Genomic DNA, 23,574 nt, shown 5'->3' on the forward strand with positions numbered 1-23,574 from the left:
CTGTGATGCTTTTTATTTAACATGTTAAATACTTAGAGGGCTTCACAGGATAGATTGGTTGTGGATACTTTTCTCTGACTGGGGTACTGAGAGTTTTCAAGACAGGTTCTGGGCAAAGATGAGAAGAAATTTCTTCACACAGAATTTTTGAAACTCACCACCCAAGAGGGCTGTGGCCCATTCACTGACTGACTACATTCAATGGTTATTTACATGTAAAGGAAATCATGGATTACTACAAGAAAAGATCATGGTTTTATTGAAAAGTGAAGGAAAAGAGGTTTAATGGCCGATACCTCGATTCTTTGTGTTTATACATAATGGGTTTGAGGCTTTTCATGATTGAGTAGACTGATGGGGCATATGGGCTATGCAGGTCAGTGAAGAGTAAATCACACAACCAACATTTTAATGCATTTCACTGTGCCCAGAAGCAGTATTTTTCTTTCAAAATTAAAAAAAACTCCATAACGCATTCTGTGGGTTCTTGATAAGTCACTTTGTTTATGAGCTTCTTGCAGGCTTGAAGAATGGCCATGCTCTGTCCTGGTCTAGAGCACACACACAAAATTCTGGAGGAACTCAGCAAGTCAGGCAGCATCTACGTTAGGTCCTGAAGAAGGATTTCAGCCTGAAACGTCGACTATTTCCCTCCATAGGTGCCTCCTGGCTTGCTGAGTTACTCCAGCATCTTGTGTTGCTCAAATGTCCATCATCTCTGGTTCGATCTGATCTGGAAATTTCTGATGCTTATTTTGCCAAAAGATGGCGCTGAGCAGCACAACATAACTGACATAATTTTTATATTACCTAACCATGTTTGGATTTTAATGGCTATTGCAACAGTGTGTCTGTTCTCAGAAGTCAATGAATCCAAATAGGGTGCAGATAATTTTGCACTGGTTCTTAACATGAACTGTGCAAAAACATCAAAACTTCCAATGCAATAACATATGTACAATATATTTTGTCAATAGGCAATAAATCTGTGAAATGTTTCAATTGGAGAAGAGTCCTTCTCAATCTGACCCTCACTATTTTGTTCATTTTGGCTCAGTTAAGCTGCACTGTTATTACTTTGTGAGAAATATTGTGATGCCTCTGGTTTTATTTTGTTATTGGTTTTAGACTATTGAATGTCTCTGAAATTCTTCTTAAGGCAGCACTTATTCCTGTGATACCTCACACTTTATTTATTCTTCCTCCCCTATCATCCAGGCCAAGACAACTGTAATGCTTTCTGCTGCTGTAGTTGAATTTATGCCACTTGGATTTGGGTTAACATCTCTTTACTTGTCCTGTTATAGCAGGAAATTTGTTTTTCCTTTTCTCTTTTCCTCCATCTTACGCGAAGTGGAAGTTTAGGTTTCAGTAGCTTTGTGGCTGTTGTCAGCATTGCTCAGCTGTTCACCCAGTCCCTGGACTGGACTGCACTGCACATTGAACACTTCCATGTGCCATAATACTGGGGCGTGCATCTCTGCATGCCAATTTGTTTTCTTTCTCAAAGGCAACCTAGCTGTCTCATGGCATCCTCTGGTTTTGTACTTAATTGAGAATAGTATGTTGCCAGCAGTGTGTGTGCTCCTCTGTTGGTCTCGAACTTTGTAAATTTACCTGCAGCAAATTAGGGGATTAAGTTGTCTGTCACAATTGTGGAGAATATTATATATCTAGCTAACTGAACTTTCATCTTGAGAATGACATCTGAAGATATGATTAAACAGTGATTGACTGTTGCCAGCACTGGCAAAATAATCAGCCAGCTAGGTTTTGATCTCAGGTATAAAGAAGTTAATTGCTGCTTTGCCCACACTATTCAGTAGCTTATGTTGAAATAAGCCATTTCCATTTTGTCCTGTTGATCTGTACACACCACATCTTCATATGAAATGTTTCACTTGGGCACTTATACATAACCATACAATGATGCACAAACTCTCTTCAGACTGCCCTTCCCTCATAGAGAGATCAATTGGCTTCTCGTAGACTTTTTTAGTTCTGGAGGGTAACTCCTCCAAACTACCGAGCTCCTCTTGAATGCGGAAGACCAGGACAAAGCTGAGGGAGAGGTTCTGCTGTCTCTCTATTCATTTTTTCATTGTAATTGCATGCACTTCTTGAAGTACCATGGCTTGCTCTGTTGCTTGTTCATTAATGGCTTTGGTATTACCAGATACTTCTTCTAATTCTGTTTTTAGGATCCGTCTTTCTGCTGGGAAGATGTGCATAACTCAGTGCATCCATGACGTAGACCTTGCTAACAGGATGGTAAACAGTTTGTGTATTGTATATTTATAAGCACAGGTTCAGTCACTGTTGCCCTATGAGGCTTGGTGCAGATTCTTCATCACAATCCCTTCAGGAATTCGTGGAGCAAAAAGTAAAAAAAAACTACTGTTGATCCAAGACTGAAAGTTCATTGACCTGAAAAACTAACTCAATGTCTTCTTCCTCTGCTGCCTGACTTCCTGAATATTTCCAGTATTTTGTGTTTTTTATTAAATGGGGTTTGTGATTGGCATGCACTTTACTCGTGTATGTGCTGGTGGAGCCTGTCAAGCCCAGATGTCATAGTCAGTCATTCATTTTCAGTGTGATGAAAGCCTATGTAACGCACACAAAATGCTGAAGGAACTCCAAGTCAGGAAGCATTAATGGAAAAGAATAACCAGTTAATGTTTCAGGTTGAAGTCCTGATGCACCATCAATAACTCACTCAGAGACGTAAAGGCGAGATATCGGCTTTTATTGACTGGAAGAAGGAACAAGCAGTGAGTGACCACCATACTACATCCAGGAGACTGAGAGGCCGGGCTCCGGCCTCAATCGCCTTTATACAGGGGTCTGTGGGAGGAGCCACAGGAGCAGTCAGCAGGGGGCGTGTCCAGACAGGTATATGTAGTTCACCACAGGTCCTCTATCCAGGACTAAATCTTGATGCAAGGTCTTGGCGGGAAGTCTTTACAATTTATTCCCCTTCATAGACATGCCTAGTTTCCTCCTGAATTTTGTGTATTTTGCACAGGATTTCCAGGCATCTGCAGAATTTCTTGAGATTATGATCAAAGCACATTGCAGCTTCTGTCAGAACTCAGCTTGTGTATGCTACTGGCTGGCCTCCTTGCTTTTTCAAGGTCCTGCATAATAGCTGATCCCTGACCCTTTCCTGAGCCACTTGCTTGTAAGGTCAACATCACTGATGCAACATTGCTCTGGGTCTGTTGTTACTATGTCTTTGATTGGTTTGAATACTTATGTATGTCTTTACAGCACTATTCAATGATAGTTGCCTCAGCAGTTTGCATATCTCACTACTCTGGATCTTAGAAACAGAAATGTATAGCAGAGAAGCCTACCTCATGATGCTCATCCAGGTTAATCTCATTAGGCCTGGGGTGTATACCACCCTCACCACAATGGCAGTCAACTCGGTAAATAGAAGGACCTACATTTCACCATTTAAAAAAAACACAAAGCTCTACCAGAGGTGAACAACGGATCATCACTACTGAAGTGTTTGCACTTATTAGCATAGATACACAGTCCTCCCCCACGCTTCTTACCAGAGGTTGTTGGGCTTCTGTTGGCCTGTAAAGAGATTAAACCCTCTGTATGGCATCATTCAACAGCCATTTTCTATTTAAATAATATTCTACCTTTTCATTCTTCCCTCCAGATGATAAATTCCACTCTCTATGTACTCTCCATTTCATTATTCTCTCAATTTCTTTAATTTTGCTGGATCAAGTATAACACCCTCTATAATCATGTGACCTTGCAAGGAAACCTTTAGCTTGCTTAAGAGGTTCTCCATGTTGTACTACTTCTATTTCTGCCTCTGCAGCAGTCTGTCCTTCTCCAGAGGGTGGTGTGCCACCTGCTGTGATCTTTCCCATTTTATTCTCCCCATGGTCCAATCAACTCCTCCCTCCCCAAACCCCCACAAATTCTGCCATTCACCTGTGCCCTTGGGGCATTACTGTGGAGTGTTATTTTACCAAAGCAGAGCACTTGTAGATAGCTCAGGCAGTCACAGGACGAACATTGGGAACTATACATTCAGAACTGAAGGTCACAAGAGATGTGAAGCAGAAGTTCTACTGCAGTAAACCTTTGTTGAAGCCCTTCAAGTGTTGTGCTGATCCCCAAAGACATTGGCAGTGTGTTGAAGAAACAAACTCTCGCTGTCAAGGTATATGGGCCAAAATGCATTCTTCCTGTATCTGGCAATCTGAAGATTTTCGTTCTGCTCAGATCTGGCAGATCAGGACCCTTTAATATCTTAATTGGATAATGGTTTCTCTTCAGCGCCTTATTCAGATCATGTGGATTCAAACAGATGCTCAGCTTGTCGGGCTTATCCACACGCGCTAAGCTTGAAGTGGTTACTGCTGAGATGATCTCTGCCCTGTTCAGCTTTGTTTCTCATAGCCTCAGCACTAAATATTACTTTCACTGTAGTTTGTTTCTTTAAGCACATGCACAAATTTGTCCAGTAGCTAATCAGAAGTGCAAGCAATTCTGCTGATACGGAAATCCAGAACAATACAGTCAAAATGCTGGAGGAACACAGCAGGTCAGCAGCATCTATGGAAATTAATAAATAGTTGGCATTTCAGGCTGAGACCCTGTGGTGAACTACATATACCTGTCTGGACACGCCCCCTGCTGACTGCTCCTGTGGCTCCTCCCACAGACCCCAGTATAAAACCGATTGAGGCCGGAGCCTGGCCTCTCAGTCTCCAGGATGTAGTATGGTGGTCAACCACTGCTTGTTCCTTCTTTCAGTCAATAAAAGCTGATATCTTGCATTTACTTCTCAGAGTGAGTTATTGATGGTGCATCAATTTTATTGACTGGAAGTTTTAAAACATGGAAACCGTTTTACATCTGGAAAGATTGGATTTGGACCCCCAAGACCCTGCAGCAGCTCTTGCCTTTGAACTCTGGCTTGCATGCTTCCAATCATACTTGGAGGAGGTTCGTGCAACTGAACCCGCTGTTATGCACAGAATTCTCCTCTCGAGGGTTACCCCAAAAATTTATTCATTTATCAGGGACCTGTCAACCTACGAAGGGGCACTGGACACCCTCAAAAGACAGTACCTGCGGCCGGTGAACACCGTCTACGCAAGACTTTGTTTAGCTACGCGACGACAGCGGCCTGCAGAGTCGAGTGCCCAGTTTCTCCGAGCTCTACAGACGCTCGTCCGAACTTGTGACTGCAAAACGTTCATGGTGGAACAGCATGCGGAGCTGCTAGTACGAGACGCCTTTGTGACAGGAATTCGGTCAGTTTACATGCGCCAGCGTTTGCTGGAAAATGCCAATCTTACCTTACGCTCGGCGATCGAGATGGCAGACACGCTGAAAGCTGCTCTGCACAACACTGACGCAGTCCAGCCGCGCAATTCCCCACCGGTTCCATGGACACCTCAGACCCCGCTGCTGCCAGTTTCCGCGAGCAAATTCACCAACGCCGCTGCCAGTCGCGATTCCACGAACTCCCCGAACCTGACCACGGTGGCTGCCAGGCAAAAGCCTGAGCTGTGTTATTTCTGCGGACTTGAAAAGCACCCCCGAAAACGCTGCCCGGCCCGAGAAGCGACCTGCTCCAGCTGCGGGAAGAAGGGCCATTTCGCCAAGGTCTGTAAGTCTAAACCTCGAGCGGGGTCAAGCAGCGCTGCGTGTGAGACGTGGGGGCTGCCATCTTGCATGCCCGGATGTGGGCGGCCATCTTTGTCGGCCTCAACATGCCCCGCCCCCGACCCGCCGGTGTTTACTGGGCACCAAGATGGCAGTTCAACTCTGGCCGCCGTGACCCTCAACCAAAGCGCCCCACACCAGCTTGCAAGGTCGATGATGGACATCCGGGTGGAGGGGCACAGGCAGCACTGAGAGTTTTATTCACCTGGACACGGTGCAATGCTGTGGACTCGTGACGTGGCCAGTAAGCCAGAGGATCACCATGGCTTCTGGGTCACATTCCACAGACATCCGGGTGGGTTGTGTAGCGACATTGGTGGTGCAGGGCCCAGAAAATAGGAACTTTGCGCTACTGGTCATGCCTCAACTGTGCGCACCTGTGCTATTGGGGCTGGACTTCCAGAGCCACCTCGAAAGTGTGACTATGGCATATGACGGGCCCCTCCCACCACTCACTATCAGGAATCCTCAGTTTGGTGGGATTTTGCCTTATACCCCATTACTGCGTGCACACACGCACACACACGCACAGACGCGCACACACACACACACATACGCACACACACACACCGAACCACATGTCCCGCCCAGCGCCATGCCAACAGCTGCGCTACCGACACCACTTGCAGCCTCTCCACCCTCAAGATCCCTCCCCCATCGCTGTTCGCCAACTTGACCCCTGACTGTAAACCGGTGGCAACTAAAAGCAGGAGGTACAGTGCGGGGGACAGGGCCTTCCTTCAGTCAGAGGTGCAGCGGCTGCTCGGGGAGGGGATCATCGAGCCAAGCACAAGTCCTTGGAGGTCCCAGGTGGTTGTTGTTCAGACTAGGCAGAAAGATAGGATGGCAGTGGACTATAGTCAAACCATCAATAGGTTCACGCAGCTTGATGCGTACCCCCTACCCCGCATCGCGGATATGGTCAACCAGATAGCTCAGTACAAGGTGTACTCTGAAATCTGCTTATCACCAGCTTCCCATCTGCCCAGAGGACCACCCCTACATCGCCTTCGAGGCGGGCGGCAGGCTCTATCACTTCCTTCGGTGTCACGAATGGTGTCTCTGTCTTCCAGAGGGAAATAGACCGGATGGTGGACCAGTACCGACTGAAGGCCACATTTCCCTATCTGGATAACATCACCATCTGTGGTCACGACGCCAACCTCCAATGATTTTTCCAAGTGGCCGAAGCTCTGAACCTTACTTATAAACTCCCGCTTCCCACCACTCTCAAAGCCCTCAGACGGTGTCTGGGTTTTTTTTCCTATTACGCCCAATGGGTCCCCCATTACGCAGACAAGGCCCGCCCCCGGTCAAGTCTACCACTTTTCCCCTCTCTGCTGAGGCCTGCGCGGCCTTCAGCTGCATTAAAGGGGACATTGCCAAAGCAACGATGCATGCATTGGGCGAGACTATTCCCTTCCAAGTAGAGAGTGACGCCTCCGATTTCGCACTGGCTGCTACCCTCAATCAGTCAGGCAGGCCAGTAGATTTCTTTTCTCGTACCCTTCAAGGCCCTGAAATTTGGCACTCCGTGGTGGACAAAGAAGCCCAGGCCATAGTGGAAGCTATTAGGCACTGGAGGCACTATCTCGCCGGTAAAAGGTTCACCTTGCTGACCGACCAGCGCTCGGTTGCGTTCATGTTCAGCAACCAACAGCGGGACAAAATCAAAAATGATAAGATTTTGCAGTGGAGAATAGAACTCTCCACCTACAACAATGATATCCTGTACCGGCCTGGCAGACTCAATGAGCCCCCTGATGCCCTATCCCTGGGAAAGTGTGCTAGCGCACAGCTCAACCAGCTAAACGCCCTTCATGCACGTCTTTGCCATCCGGGGGTCACCCGATTTTACCATTTCGTGAAAGCCCGGAACCTGCTGTACTCCCTGGAGGACATCAGGACGATGACCAGGGACTGCCAAATCTGCGCTGAGTGCAAACCGCACTTCTACCGTCCTGAAATGGTGCAACTTGTCAAGGCCACCCACCCTTTTGAGCGACTGAGTGTTGACTTTAAGGGCCCCCTTCCCTCCACTGACCGCAATGTCTATTTTCTCAATATTATAGACGAGTACTCGCGGTTCCCCTTTGCCATTCCCTGCCCCGACACCACTACCGCTTCCGTCATAAAAGCCCTGTGCCAGCTCTTCACTCTGTTCGGATATCCCTGCTATATCCACAGTGATAGAGGGTCCTCCTTTATGAGTGATGAGCTGTGCCAGTACCTGCTAGCTAGGGGCATTGCTACTAGTTGGACCACAAGCTATAATCCCCAGGGAAATGGACAGGTGGAGAGGGAGAAGGCCACACTCTTAGCCCTTAAGTCAAAAGGGTTGCCGGTCTCTCGATGGCAGGAGGTCCTCCCTGAGGCACTCCACTCTATCCGCTCCCTGTTATGTACGTCCACCAATGCCACCCCTCACGAATGCCTATTCTCTTTTCCCAGGAAGTCTGTCACTGGGACCACCCTACCAGTTTGGCTGACATCCCCAGGGCCAGTGCTGCTCCGGAAACATGTGAGGAGTAATAAATACTCTCCGCTGGTCGAGAGGGTTCACCTTCTACATGCGAACCCCCAGTATGCCTATGTGGTCTTAACTGATGGGCGGGAGGACACGGTCTCCATCCGAGACCTGGTGCCCGCAGGAACAGCAGACCACTACCCCGAACACTCCCCAGTAACTATGAACCCTGCACCTGAGGTGACACCGCGCACACCAGGCTCTACACAGACTCCTCATGACACTCATATACCGGGCGTTTCATACGCGTATATATCAGGCGCCTCGCACACGCGTGAGGGATCACTGATGATTAGTGGGCCGACACCTCCAGTTAGGCCGGAACCAGCACAACCTCCATCAGGTGCTCAACTGGCACCTGTGCAATCACAGCCGGTGCTACGTAGATCGCAGCGACACATTCGACCACCTGATAGATTTAACCTGTAAGAAACTTCGCCACATGCGGACTCTTTTTAAAACAAAGGGGGGGTGAATGTGGTGAACTACATATACCTGTCTGGACATGCTCCCTGCTGACTGCTCCTGTGGCCCCTCCCACAGACCCCTGTATAAAGGCGATTGAGGCCTGAGCCTGGCCTCTCAGTCTCCAGGATGTAGTATGGTGGTCAACCACCGCTTGTTCCTTCTTCCAGTCAATAAAAGCCGATATCTTGCCTTTATGTCTCAGAGTGAGTTATTGATGGTGCATCAGACCCTTCTTCAGGACTGCATTCCTGACGGCTGTTGCTTTAGTGTAGAATTTGCATCTGCAGTAGTCTGCTCCCATCAGGTTCTCTTTTTATATGCTGTGATAATTTCCATTTGCTGAGTTGTACAATTATTGAAAATTAAACTTTTCCCCAAGTACAGTAAACTCTGATTTGTACCTTTTTGCATTAATTGAATCAGTCCCTTGTAGCTCCCATTTGCACAATGCTCCCTCAGTCATATGCTTTCACTTTATTAGCACTTATTTTGTCTCTTCAAGATTCCCTGTATATTTAGGAGTTGTTTTCACTCTGATTTTGAAGACTCTCAGGTGGCTTATGGAGCCAATATGGAACCCACAGGTGCGTTGCAGGAAGTCCTTGGCATAGCATGCGGGTGGATAGTTTGCCAGGTGGTGTACTCTTTCTTGAGCTTCTGTGTGCTGTTGGTGAATGGCCGTAAGATTCTCAATGTTGTCCTGAATGCTGATGATCAGTTATGGTCAGGTGTCCCTGCAAATTATTTGAGGTATATTTCTTCCCCCTCAACCCCAGGGAGAATTTGAGACATAACTAGAACCTTTCCCCTTTCCTACCTGGTGTTTACTCCCTTACCATGATCAGCCTAGGCAGAGTGCCCCGACTTGGATTCTCGTGTCAGAGCCAACTGCATGCAACTAGTGTTGGTGATGTTGGCTTTGGAGAAGATGCTGACATTGGCTTGCTTATCCTGCTGGTTGATTAATAGATCTTATGGAAGAATCAGTAGTGGCTTTGCAACTAGATAAGAGATGGGGAATTCAATTGAAAACAATTTTGCTTTCTCCCAGAGCTCTTGGAAACTTATTTTGTGTAGCTAGTTATCCAGAAATTTTGCTTGAGCTGTTATATCACACTGCAGCTTAATAAGATATTCTTCCAATGTGGTGTCAATAGAATTCACTTTCACCCCAAATGGATCTCCACCCAATTTGGTATGTGCATCTCCAGCAGGTCTCTGAACTGAAATTCCATATCAGTATGTATTTGTTTCAAATGATCAAGATATACTATCAGATCATCATCTTGCAGTTCTGTTTTATGAGTGGCTGGTGAAGGAAATCACATAAGGACGTCTAATGTTACTGTTGAAAAGTTTGAGTTTACCAATGAAAGTGGTAATTGCCTCTTTGTATCATATGAAATTGCAGTTTTTTTCCCTGTAGCTGTTTAATGCATTCAGTTTTTCAAATATATCAGACAAGTAAAATATCAGACTTAGCAATAACAAACCTGTTCTCCAAGCTGCAAGTCTGATACAAGTATAAAGGGGCGGGTGTGTGTGTGTGTGTGGTATATACACACATACATATATACATTATTAAGAACAATATAATTGTGCGAGTAGGTGCTATAGAAACTTAATAAAGCCAAAGTATGATAGTAAGTATAATCATATGTAAAGTAATATCCATATTGAATATAGATGTAAAAATAAAACTAGCTTTTATGCAGTATTTTTTAAAATTTTAATTTTTAGAGGAATATTTTTAAAAATACTATTAATAATACAAATTCTATGTAGCAATAAAGAGCTTGTGCTCACCCAAAAAAGTGAATTGAACTTGCTTTTCAAGTTATGTAGAGTATCTGGGATTTCTTGGAAGTTTTAGTGGTCTTTGCAGTTTAGCTGTCTCTGGCAAATGACCCCACTGCAACCTTCAAATCGTGTTTTGTAAGGGTCGCAAGGGTCAGTGGAACGCAAACAGAACCAGCCTACTGCTGCATCTTTGCTGATAAGCCTTGTTGCAGACAATCCCACCCAATCTGTAGTTTGTGATTTCGGACTGGTTCTGGAGCAGGGGTCAGTGGGCCGCCCTGTGGGGTGTGAAAACTGATTTGTACGTGATCAAAGTTTAAACGTTCCAAATAAATTTATTATCAAGGTACATATATGTCACCATATACCACACTGAGATTCATTTTCTTGCAGGCAAACTAATAAATACATAATAAAATAATAACCATAATAGAATCAGTGAAAGACTGTTCCAACTTGGGCATTCAACCAGTGAGCAAAAGACGACAATCTGCCCAAATACTAAGTAATAATAATAAATAAGCAATATGCTGAGATAAGTCCTTCAAAGTGAGTCTGTAGGTTGTGAGAGCACTTTTATGATGGGGCAAGCAGGAGCATAGATAAAGGTCAATGTGCTGCACACTCCATACACAGGCTAAGCTGTTTTGCTGCCTCATTTGCATCATTTAGCATATTTTCCCTTTCAATTCAGGTTACAATTAGACTACATATTTATTATTTATACAATATATTTTAGTAATATTTCTTTAAAATTGTAAACATGATGGTCCATTCTGAAACTTGTGGCTCCCAGTTTCTTGTTTTTTATTTGTGGCCTCTATAAAATCTAGCATGGCCCACTTTGAGAACCACTGTCCTACCTAACAGATTAAAACGAAGTGTGAATGTGTTGAACACTTTGCTAGATGTTAGCCATGTACTATTTCTATGGGGTTTATATTTATATACTAACAAGGTGCTTAGCTTTTGGCATACTCTTAAAGATTTCTCTTTCAAGCCTTGCATGCATGATCTTTTTCCTTTTGCAGTCTATGTAGCAGTTCTCAACAATTACTCAGTGTTGCAAGCAAAACTACTCTTGGAGTTACACCTGTGTTGCTCAAACTACTGGCTGACTCAGTGTTATATTATGCTTATCTTCACAAGCTGTTCTTTCTTCGAATTTTTTTTGTCACGTTGATGAGTTGTCTTTGGTGAGTCATGTTACAGGGTTCTGAGCTGATCATATACCTGCAATATGGTGGGGAGGGGAGCACCAGAGGGAGATGGAGAGCCGGCAAGGAGTGATTGTGAGAGGGGCAGAGAGAGAGAAAAGGAAAAGGGGGGGGGAGGGAGAGAGAGAGAGAGGGGAGAGAGAGAGAATAATAAATAGATAAGGGACTGGGTAAGAAGGGGAGGGGGGCATTAACAGAATTAGAGAAATCAATGTTCATGCTATCAGGTCAGAGGCTACCCAGATGGAATATAAGCTGTTGTTCCTCCAACCTGAGTGTGGCTTCATCTTGACAGTAGAGGAGGCCATGTATAGACATATCAGAATGGGAATGGGACATGGAATTAAAATGTTCATACCATCAGGTTGGAGGCTGTAAAAATGAATACATTTGCATTTCATACTCATTGTGCTAAGTTGATCAAATGTGACCATTCCTGCATTGAAGAAGCACCCCAATGAACTGATTTTGTTTGAAAATGCTTTTTTGATATATAAAATTGACTGCAACCTGCATCTGCCAGACAGCATTTTTTATAGCTAAAATGGTGTTATTTTTCCAGGGGATTTTTCTGACCTTGGCTGTGCATGCAGTAGATTTGCACTGGTTAATGATGTGGAAGGAGTTGCTGAGCCCCTTCTCCTGTTCCAAGCGCAGATGATGTCCTTACTGTGTGGTGACAGATTGTTACTAATGCATGAAGATATCCTGTGCAGACAGCACATTTGGAGGCAGTGTTAAGTCTGCGACATCCCAGCTTTCCTGAAAGTTGCTGCTTCAGTGAGGCCATTGCAAGGTTTTTCAGTGCTCAGCACTATGATACCAGATAGAGCTGATTAAGTTGCAATACGTGGTAAATTGTAGAATCAAAATCAGGTTTTATATCACTGGCATATGTAGTAAGATTTGTTGTTTTGTGGCAGCAGCAATAAGTAATAATAAAAATTATAAATTACAATAAGGAGTAAAGGGAGCAATAGAAGATTAATAAGGGAATACTCCAGTGAACTAAATGTACCTTCCCATGTTCAAGATTGAAATCCTAGAAAGAAGAAAAAGGAAAAGAAAGAGGGTGACAGAAGTGGTAGGGAAATGGAAGAGGATAAACGAGATCTAATTTCTCCAGAAATTAGCAAATTCAGAGTTACTGACAAGAAGCTAGGAGGAAAGGGAAGGTGAGGAAAAGAAAGACAAGAAGTCGTAAAGGAGAAATGGAGAGAGAATTGAGTGAGAAATAAAAAGCTGTGAAAGAGAGAAGGAATGTAAGAAAGAAATAGAAGCCAGTTCTGGTTGAGAAACAAGGATCAAAGTAGATCCAGAGAGAAAAGCCAAAAAAAGGAGGTGTCCAGAGTTGTCAGAACCACTCCCTCCACTCTCAGAGTCAACTCCTACGACCACCATGGAGGCAGTCCAGACACTGAGTTTGTTTAACAGTCTCGAGTCTCACCTGTCAAGCAGTGTGATTCCCTTGTCAGGAAAGATGTTATCTCAGGAAAGTAAGAAAACTTCCATGGCAATTAAATCTTTAGGTCTGAGTGGGATCATTTAAAATTTACTATGCCATCGATTGTCTATATTGTATTTGTACTACATAGTGTACTATATATGTGTATAAGTTGAGATGCATTCTTTATTGAGTTGGAGTTTATAGCTAAGTAAGGAGGACTATTCTGTATTTAATATTCCAGTAATGTTTGACTAGTATTATAAATATATTGATTAAGCATTCTTTGTTTACTTGATGCATTGCATGTTATATGTAAAATTACGTAAATGGCATACCTGATAATGGCACCATGTCATAGACATGGACACCTCACTTAAAATATAAAATGAAACTAAGACCCATTCTCCTTGTCTTTTTCTTGGAATTAGTTTTTTTTATGTTTGGAGTTACAAAGCATAACTATTCTCTCTTTCAAAACTTAAATTAAAGGCATTGAGCTCATTTGGGAGTGAAGCATCACTGCCGTTCATGGTGTTAGGTTTTGCTTCGTCAGAAGTACTGGCGTGCAAACAGTGCCAGAGCTAATGAGCATCCAATTCTATCTCTAATCTTAATTGAAATTGTTTTTTGCTCTTAAGATGGCCTTCTGTGGGTCATCCCTGGGTTTCTTGTGTAATTCTGGACCACTGTGTCTTGAATACCACAGATCTAGCCTTCTGCAGACTCCAAATCTCCTGGTCATTCCACAGCTTTTGATTTGGGTTTGTCTGGTGTGTTCTTGAAGGTACAAACTCATCCACACAGGTTTTGATGAAGACTGTGAGAGCTGTAGTGTGTTCATTCAGACTCTTAAGATGAATCCCTGCATATTGTTCAGTGCACAGACTTGAAGCAGTGCCCCTCTGCTTCTCTAGACCACATTTCTTTGTCCTCACCACTGGTGCTCACTGGTCTTTGGTCTGCCTATATGCTTGGAGTGGTACAGCTTGGTGATTGTACTATCCAAAGTGATTATTGAAAGGTACGGTAAGCATTCTTGATGGTTAGATAACAGCAGTCAAGTGTGTTGGCTCCTCTGTGGTGATATGTTGGTGGCAATTGTTCAGGGACTTCTTTAAGCTGGCCTGGTTGAAATTTCCCACAATGGCAGGGAAGGCAAAGGGTGTGCTGTTTTATGCCTGCTAGTATGGAGCTTAGCTCCATTAGTGCCTGCTTGATGCTGGCCAGGGGTGAAGTAGACACCATTGTCAGTTTGACAGCAGAAAACTCCATTGGCAGATGAGAAGAATGACATTTAACTGCTAGATGCTTCCGTTCAGTTGAAAAGGACTGAGACAGAACTGTCATATCTGTGCAACATGATGAATTAGTTATCGAGCATACTCCACCTTTTCTGCCTTCAAAAGACGGAGCTGGAAAAAGAACGTGTTTCTTATTAAAGCCTACAGGCTCTTTAAGATTAAGGATTAGAGGCAGAAGAGGTGTTGGTTCCCACACTGGATTATTTCCCTCCATAAATGCAACTTGTTCTCCACAGCTAAATGCTACTTCTTCCCCATTAAAAAGTTTAACTGGGGGGAAAGGATGAGGGTTTATAGGAGAGGAAAAATTCTCTCAATTTGATGCAGTCATTCTGTGTTCATTTGTTTATTTCCAGTACTTATGGGTACTCTTGACAACTCTTTGCCTGAAAATTCCTCAGGTGAGATATGCCAATGCTGAATCAGGTATGATGTGGAATAATTTCATTTTATGCCTTCAAAGGTGTCACCTTTTTGATAAACAGTAAAGTCAGTATCCAACATTAAACCGTGCTTGACTGTCATATTTCTTTGCAGACTGTTAGCTACCTTTGAGCAAATGCTGTGATTCCAATAGCTGACAATTTTTGTCAAATAGTTAGAGACAGTTGAAAAATATTTTAGCATTTTATAAATGGCTGATGCAATTTCATTATCAAGCACATCTTGATCCTGCTTGACTATTGAACTTTCTTCTGATGGGTTTAAGCCAAATTCAAGCTTTTCTCAGTCCATTTCCCACTGAAAAGTTGCAAATAAAAGAAGGACCTATCCCTGTGAGCTCATCCTGCCCAGAATGTGAACTTTGCACTCCATATTGGTCAGAGTGAAATACTTGATCCTTACCTCAGTGTTGTCTTACCTGGGCAAGATATGTGAGCTGAGCTATATATATGCTGTTTGCATGTCTGTGGTCTTCTGCTGCTGTACCGTATCCACTTTAAGGTTTGACATCTGCATTCAGAGATGCTCTTGAACACCACTGTTGTGACGTGTGGCTATTTGGGTTACTGTTGCCTTCCTGTCAGTTTGAACTAGACTGGCCATTCTTCTCTGACCTCTTTGATTAAGAAGGCATTTGCACCCACAGAGCTGCCACTCACTGGATGTTTGTTGTTTTTCACACTATTCTCTAAACCCTAGAGACTGTTGTGTGAGAAAATCCTAGGAGATCAGTAGTTTCTGAGATATTCAAACCATCCCGTCTGGCACCAACAATCATTCAACGGTCAGAGTCACTTAAATCACATTTCGTCCCCATTCTGATGTTTGGCCTGAGCAACAATTGATCCTTTTGACTATATCTACACGTGTTTTATTCTTTTTGCATTGAGTTGCTGTCATGTGATTGGCTGATTAAATATTTGCATTAACAGGTAGATTACCTAATAAAGTGGGCACTGAATATAGGTGCTGGTTGCACAGTGGAAAAACCATGAGCAAATGCATTTCTAGTTTTGGAGTGTGAAATCTTGGAGCAAATTCTGATTGTCCTAATTTTTAGGAATAGTAGGTGGCACAGGGAGAGAATAGATTTCAGTCAATATTGACGATATTGGAAACCTCCTTTTCTGAATATTATAGTTTCGGAGCTGTTTTCAGATTTTGTCAAGGCAGTGATGTATCAAGCAAGTTTTATTTATTGTTATTTATTCTGGTTTTCCAATTCTGAAGACTGGTGTGGGGCTTGTTTGCTTCTTGTTAAAATTCAAAAGAAATGACAATTGTTTTCATCATTTCAAACTCTAGGTAATGTAAATGAAGTAAAACTAAGTGCTAGAAACACTCAGGAGTTCAGGTTACATCTATGAAAGAACTAAATTGATGAAGGTTCAAAGTAAATTTGTTATCAAACTACATACTGTATATGTCACCATATACAACCCTGATTCATTTTCTTGTGGCATTTTCAGCAAAAGAAATGCAATAAAATCAATAAAAGACTGCACATAAGATGCACAAACAACCAATGTGCAAAAGACAACAAACCATGCAAATATAAAAGTATTGAGAATGTGAGTTGAAGAGTCCTTGAAAGTGAGCCCATCTGATGTAGGAACGGTTCAAGTGCTCGGGTGAACAAAGTTATCCCCTCTGGTTCAAGAGTTTGATGGTTGACAGATAATAACTGTTCTTGAATCTGGTGCTGTGGATACTAAAGCTCCTTTACCTCCTTTCTGATTATAACATCAAGAAGAGAGCATGGCCTTGATGGAGAGTGCTACTTTCCTGTGAAAGCACTCCTTGTAGATGTGCTCAATGGTGGGAAGGGGTTTACGTGTGATGGACTGGGCTGTTCCACTAGATCTGTCTTTTGTAGTCTTTTCCATTCAAAGGCATCGGTGTTTCCATACCAGTCCATGATGCAACCAGTGAATATACTCTCACCACATACCTATAGACTTGATATCTGCTGTTGACGTTGTGCCAGTTGGCAAGCCAAGTCTCTTCTCAGACAGAGGTTGATATATTTCATCACCAACTTCTGAAAGCACTTCATCACAGTGGATTTAAGTGCCTTTGGATGGCAGAGAAAAGAGAGGAAGCTGAGAGGAAAGGCATTTAAGGTGAATGGTAGTTGTTGAGGATGGAGGCAAGAGACTGTCAGCAGGATTATGTTGCCATGTGTGGTTAGAGTGCAGCTGCTTGTGCTTAGAGTGAATGCAGGAGTTTGCCCATGCCTGTGTGAGTGCAACAGCCACCAAAGAATTCACATGTGTGCATTATCTTCTGCTCAGACTGGAGTTACAACAAAGGGACTGCCACAGAAGATGGAAGACAAGAGAACCTGCAGATGCTGGAAATCCAGCAATGCACAAAATGCTTGGAGTAATTCAACAGGCCAGGCAGCATGTACAGAGGGGAATAAACAGTCAACATTTGGACAACCTTCTGAAGTAATGCTTGCCTCACCACATCTTAATAACAAGACTCTTGTCTCATGCAAAGACAACAGATGCTCCAGGTTGAATAGTCATTCTGGCTACTTTGCTTGGTCCAGTGAATGAATCTAATGTGAGTCCAGCTGTTCTTGAATTTTGTGCAGATCCTGGGTTAGCGCACTGATGCAGAATCCCAACATGCTTGAGATAATGCATTCAGTGCAAACTGGATCTTGATAATGCTACCTTAAACAAGCTGTTAATGATAGCTCAGCTGAGGAGGGTGTAATTTTTGTTTGCCTTTTAGAACTGTTGATTGCAAGTCAAGGCTGCCTACTTAGCCTGAGCATAGAAGAGTTTAACTGTGACTCTGGTTCAGTTTAGATATCAACAAGCTTTTAAATTCTTGGGTTTGGATTGACTATGGTCAGATTAGGTTTGGGCTGAGTTGGTGAAATTGAGAGTGATGTGGATAAATCAACTAATCACTACTCTGTTAGTTGGGTAATAGGTGTATGGGGATTAATTGTTTGACCTGATTCAAAGGCACCATATTGATTTGAAACTCAGTGCCTGTAGGGGTGATGGAAACAGAAACAGAGCTTTATTTTTGGTTTCTGCACCGTTCCTTTCCAGTCCCATTGAGGGGTCCTGATCTGAAGCATAAACTGATTGATTATTCAAGATTCAAGATTGTTGTTATTTGTTTATGCTCAAGTATAAAGGAGTAGATGATTGTTTCTCCCGATCCAAGGCAACAGTAAGGAAAGCTAAGCATTAAGAACGCAGTGAAATAACGCAATCAATGTAAGTACATAAAATTAGCATTTATGCATACAGAGATTGATTGTACATAAAATTACACTAGGTACAGGAGTATCTGTATGTAAGGTGGCTGACAGGAAATGATTAAGAGGTTGTGGGTGGGGTAGATTAATGGGCGGGGGTATTGATCAGGCAGACCACTTGGGGATATAACTGTTTTTGAGTTTAGTGGTGCTGGTGTGGATGCTCTGTATCCTCCTCCCTGATGGGAGTGGGACAAACAGTTCTTAGGAAGTGTGGGTAGGATCTTTCATGATATTTCTGGCACTGTTTGTACAACGTCCTTGATGGCGGGTAGTCCGGTGCCAGTGATGCGTTGGGCAGTTTAAACAATCTAGTGTGTAAATTGCAGTGCAGTTTCTGTTGCACACAGTGATGCAGAATGTTCAGATACTCTCAGCTGCACATACGAAGGTTGTGAGTATTGATGTGCATAGCCTAGCTCTTTTCAGCCTCAAAGTTGGTGAGCTACTTTGACTGTATAAGATGTGTCCCATGAGGGGTCATGCAAGACGGGCACTCTCAGGAGTTAGAAACTGCTTGCACTGCTGTGCCACCAAACTGCAGAGGGGTGTTCTCCTGAAGTTGGTAACCATCTTCTTTGCCTTGTTGATATTGAGCCAGAAGTTATTTGCTTGGTACATCTCCATAGATAGTTATCCCCTCCACAGGTGCTCCCTGACATGCTGAGTTCCTCCAACAATTTGTGCTCAGTGCCCAGAGTTTTTTATTAAGTGATTTATTTTGGTACCTGAGAGAATTTGCAGGAGGAAGGTTAGGTAATGGGACTGATAATATTGCCCTTGTTTTTAGAGGAGACATAATTTCAATGGGCTGAATGGCTCTGAATTTTACAACCAGATTATTCTCAAACATTATATGTTAAAATGTGCTCACTTGTAACTGATATTCAGCTGTAGATTGTATGTGTATGTATGTATATGTGCATATGTATGTATATTTCTTTAAAATACAGAAAATAAATAATTTTTAGTTTTACTCAATTATCAATGTTGTGGCAAAACAAAATCCAAAGCTAATGACGCAACCTTTGTTTAGTGGTGTATTTGCATTATGGATTCACTAGAGGGCATCTGAGACAGTATTGTGAAGGCATTTTGAAATGTTAGCAACTTTATGTGCTTTTAGTCTTTTGTCTTTCTTATGGGCAGTGCTGGTTGGTCTAGTGCAGGGGTCAGCAACCTTTACCACTGAAAGAGCCACTTGGACCCGTTTCCCACAGAAAAGAAAACACTGGGAGCCGCAAAACCCGTTTGACATTTAAAATGAAATAACACTGCATACAACGTTTTTTTTGCCTTTATGCTATGTATAAACAAACTATAATGTGTTGCATTTATGAAATTGATGAACTCCTGCAGAGAAAACGAAATTACATTTCTGCATGCAACAAAAACATTTTGAACTCCGAAAAAAAGACGTTGGGTTGAAAGTTACTTTTAAGTAAAATATTCAATGTCTATTTGAGTCCTTCTTGTATTTATGAAAAACGCCGAACTTAAATTTTCCGCCAGCAGCAAACCAAAAATAACGTCAGCCAGCTGTCATCCTGAAAAATGAAAGGACTATTTCACTGAACAATGAAAAAATATGAATATGAGTAAAATAATAGGCAATTAAAATATTTATCATACTTGGTTAATGGGATTTCTGCTCCTGGACCTCAGCGCACAGCGTCTGCACATCAGGGCTGTATGATGTCACCTTCATCTTTACACAGGATCGCAAGCTGTCATCTGTGAGGTTTTCAATATCACTCCATTTGTGTTTCTGAGCAAGAACGGCCTTCTGACGGGCAACATCTTCAAGGTCTGCTGTCAAGCGTCTAAACTTGGACACCCATATGTCTTTGTCGGCTATGTCGGCCAGTTCCATCTCAAGATCAGGTTGACTCACACCTGCCAATGCAGTCGTATTCAGTAGGGAAGGATCGATGCTTAAGGGAGTGACCGGGAAGGATAATGTGTTTTTTTCCTCTCTGAACTCACAGAAGCGTTTCCCAAACGATGTTTGCATTGCGATGATTGCAGAATGTAAATACTCCGAAATTATCATGTCGTGACCTTGTTTGAACTCTCTCAAATTGGGGAAGTGAGACAAAGTGCCTTTCTGTAAATCTCTGGCAAGCACTGTCAACTTGCGCTCGAATGCCAAAACATCCTCCAACATGTGCAGGGCTGTACGTCCTTTCCCCTGAAGAGCTGTGTTCAGCGTGTTCAGGTGCGCTGTCATGTCTACCATGAAGTGTAGCTTTTCCAGCCACTCTGGCTGTTCCAGCTCAGGAAAGGTGAGCCCTTTGCTGCCCAGGAAAGTTTTCACTTCTTCCAGACACGCGACAAAGCGTTTCAGCACCTTCCGTCTGGACAGCCAGCGATAAAAACACGTTGTAGCGGTGTCAGTAAACTGCAGTCAAAGATAGCTTTATTCGAACTAAACAGCCTTGCTTTTCAGCTTCCCTCAACCCAGCCCCCATGGACGCAGATGCTGCAAAAGACGCGTACTCACAAACCCCCGTAGGCTATCTCCCTTAGCCGGAATGCTGGCTAATTGTGAGCCGTTTTATGATGTGGCAGGAAATGTGTCGCTACACTTAGGTTGTACAAGATCACCATAATTACATTTCAAAAGCTAACAAACTAACATAAAATACATTTTAATTAAATACTGACCAATTATTTCCCAAAGCCACAGGGAGCCGCAGCACAGAGGTGAAAGAGCCACAAATGGCTCGGGAGCCGCAGGTTGCCGACCCCCGGTCTAGTGAATAAACATCGCACTGAGTGGGGCCTAAAACCACATTTTTTTGTCTTAGTTATATGAATAATTGCTTTAAAATGAAGGGATAATACAGGGTTTTTCCTGTGGCTTTTCTTCAAAAAAACATATTTATTGCTAACGAACAGGTGGTGGTGGTGGTAATCCATTCACTTGAATTGCTGCTGAGTTTGCGTAGAAAATTCCTGGATCAAAACATGATTAAGTAATTCTACTTATTCAAGGTATCTATACCATTAACCCATCTGCTCTTTGTGGTGCTATGTTCGATATTCCAACCACTGGACAACGTAAAGAAAAGTACACATGAGACCTCTGAAATAAAAGCAGAAAGTGGTGGTTTTGTGATGCTGAAGGTCTATATATGGAAAGAGAAAAGCAGATTTAATAGTTCAAGTTCATTTAACATTTCAACAGGACTAAAAAAAGAAGAGAAATGAAGCAAGGCTTAAGTTATGGAGAGGTTTATGGTTGGGGAGAACTGAGATTGCCAGTTGTTCTGAATGTGTATGGTGCCAGAGGTGGAGCTGCAAACAGAAGCAGGTGAATGAGGGCAGTAGAGAGTGCAGAATAAGTGCTTAAGTTCTCAAGTGTGGAACCCAGCCATTGCTGGAAATCTGACAAAAAATAATGGAGATACTCAGAAAATTAAATAGTCAGATTACACTTGAGGAAAGAGAAAAACTTGTTAATATTGAATATTCTTTCATTGGTACTGGTCAATTCTGACACAAACTGGAAAAGTTGGTCAGCTGAAATTGTTAGAAATCAGTATTGAGTCAAGAGAGAGCATGCCTACGTTGAAGATATGAGGCACTCCTTTGGAGCAATGTAGAAAGTCAACAATGAGTGGAGCAGTGGGCAGAGCAAGGGAGGAATCGAGAATCAAAGAGATGGGCAACTGGCAAGCCTGTAGATTGGTGGGAGAGATTAATGCAAAGCAGCCACTAATCTGTGTTTAGATTCTTCAGTGTAAAGAAGATCATATCATAAACACCAGATGGCATGCGCTGAATTGGCTGAATAGCGAGGGCATTGAATGGAAGGAAGAACGTAGCAGAGAGTTGTGGAGGGCACCATCCCTTCAGAATGCTGAGATGGAAAGGAAATTTGGGTCTGTTAGTTGAATATTGTTGAAGATGTTGAAATTATGGTGACTGGTGGTAAGATGAAGATAAGAAGAACCCAAAGTAGGTTAAATAAAGTAAAGAACCCTAACTGTGTCAAAGAGTTAACCACATTAATGGAGAAAGGAAGACATCTTACAAGCACTGGTATGTAAAGTCTTGTCATCAGAACAGATATAATGGAGTCAGAGAACATGGGAAAATATAACAAAGCTTTCATACAAAAGATGGTGGGGTAGATGCAGTTAAGCTGTCTGTTGGGAATTTGTAGACCTGTAACAAATTCTGTGGCTGCTAATTTATTCCTTGAGATGAGATAGGAAAGTGGGAGCAGAAGATATGAACCATGTGAAAGTGAGGATAGGGTGGAAAATGGTAATGAAAGTTCAGTGTGAATCTGTTTTAGCTTTCTGGATAAAGGCATTTCTCCTGAATTCCTTAGTAATTCTGTGACTTGATGCAGGAGGGAGAAAGAAGGCATAACACAGAAAGGATTATGCTTCATTGACACCCAATGGTTTCAGATTTCTGACATTTGAAATGCTGGAGTTATATTAGCTTCCTAATGTTTTAAAGGTTATTGAACAGAAGGTTCTTTCAATAGAAATATGAGTCAAATCACTGGCTGATCCTTGTCTTCCTTTTTACCATGTAAAAGGATGCTCTGGAGAAACCTAATATTGTGAATCACAGGAAGTCAGCAGCAACTGTGACCGTAGTGTGAAGACGTAAATAAAAGTATGAGCCTGCATGAGTAAACATTGTGACATGTTCAAAGTGATAGTCATGTTATTTCAAAAAAAAATCCACTCTCGTCAGTACCTCCCTTTGTATCATTTAATACAGGGGAGCCATGGTCCATTCAGTTCCTGTGAGAACTCTCTGATGTATTAGGAATTGAGCAGTTGGACTGCAGTCTCTTTCACTCTTCTGTTCCTTCCTAATGAGCTGGGTAAGCAGCATAAGCTGGGTAATTTTATCAAGAGGAGAATGAAAGTGCCACAGTTCTATAAATGGAATATTAATCTCATTGCAATCTGCCTAATAGACCAGGGTATTGCACTTAAAAATGAGTTGAACAAGTATTTAATTGGTGGTTCATGTTGTTGTTGCATTGAGTTTATAGAAACTGGTCTTTTCGTCTACCTGCCAATGCTCCACACAAGTTTTTGCCAATTATTTTTCTTAGGCTGCCTCTATATATCTAAGTTAATTTCTCGCTTAGGACTTCCCCATGCTTTCCCTTTAAGGCTTCTCTGCTGCTTGCCTCAACTTCAAGATTCAAAATTCATTTATTATCAAAGAATGTATAAATTATGGTACTTGAGATTTGCTTGCTCATAGGTAGTCACAAAGCAAGAAATCTGAAGGAACCTCATGAAAGAAAAAGAAGAAAAAAAATAAAAGACCAACACTTGATGTGCAAAAGAAAAAAAATACAAATCATGCAAACAATTGAAGCGAACGGCAGCATT

The 23,574-nt window shown here is 42.7% G+C and overlaps 1 protein-coding gene across 1 annotated transcript; it reads right to left on the reverse strand.

The window, feature by feature from the left end:
- Positions 1-19,500: 19,500 nt before the first annotated feature.
- LOC132381307 (general transcription factor II-I repeat domain-containing protein 2-like) lies at positions 19,501-20,893 on the reverse strand. Its single transcript, XM_059950687.1, has 2 exons — positions 19,832-20,893; positions 19,501-19,746 (listed from the first exon to the last, which is right to left on the reverse strand). Exon 1 carries the CDS (start codon positions 20,436-20,438, stop codon positions 19,836-19,838), a length of 603 nt encoding a protein of 200 aa, XP_059806670.1. The 5' UTR covers positions 20,439-20,893; the 3' UTR covers positions 19,501-19,746; positions 19,832-19,835.
- Between the last annotated feature and the right edge of the window lie 2,681 nt (positions 20,894-23,574).

This window comes from Hypanus sabinus, chromosome 25, assembly GCF_030144855.1.
Source record: "Hypanus sabinus isolate sHypSab1 chromosome 25, sHypSab1.hap1, whole genome shotgun sequence".
Lineage (NCBI taxonomy): Eukaryota > Metazoa > Chordata > Chondrichthyes > Myliobatiformes > Dasyatidae > Hypanus > Hypanus sabinus.

What these genes read in the sequence shown, in the direction of transcription:
- LOC132381307 (XM_059950687.1), bottom strand. Translation starts at nt 20,438, where the DNA reads ATGGTAGACATGACAGCGCACCTGAACACGCTGAACACAGCTCTTCAG.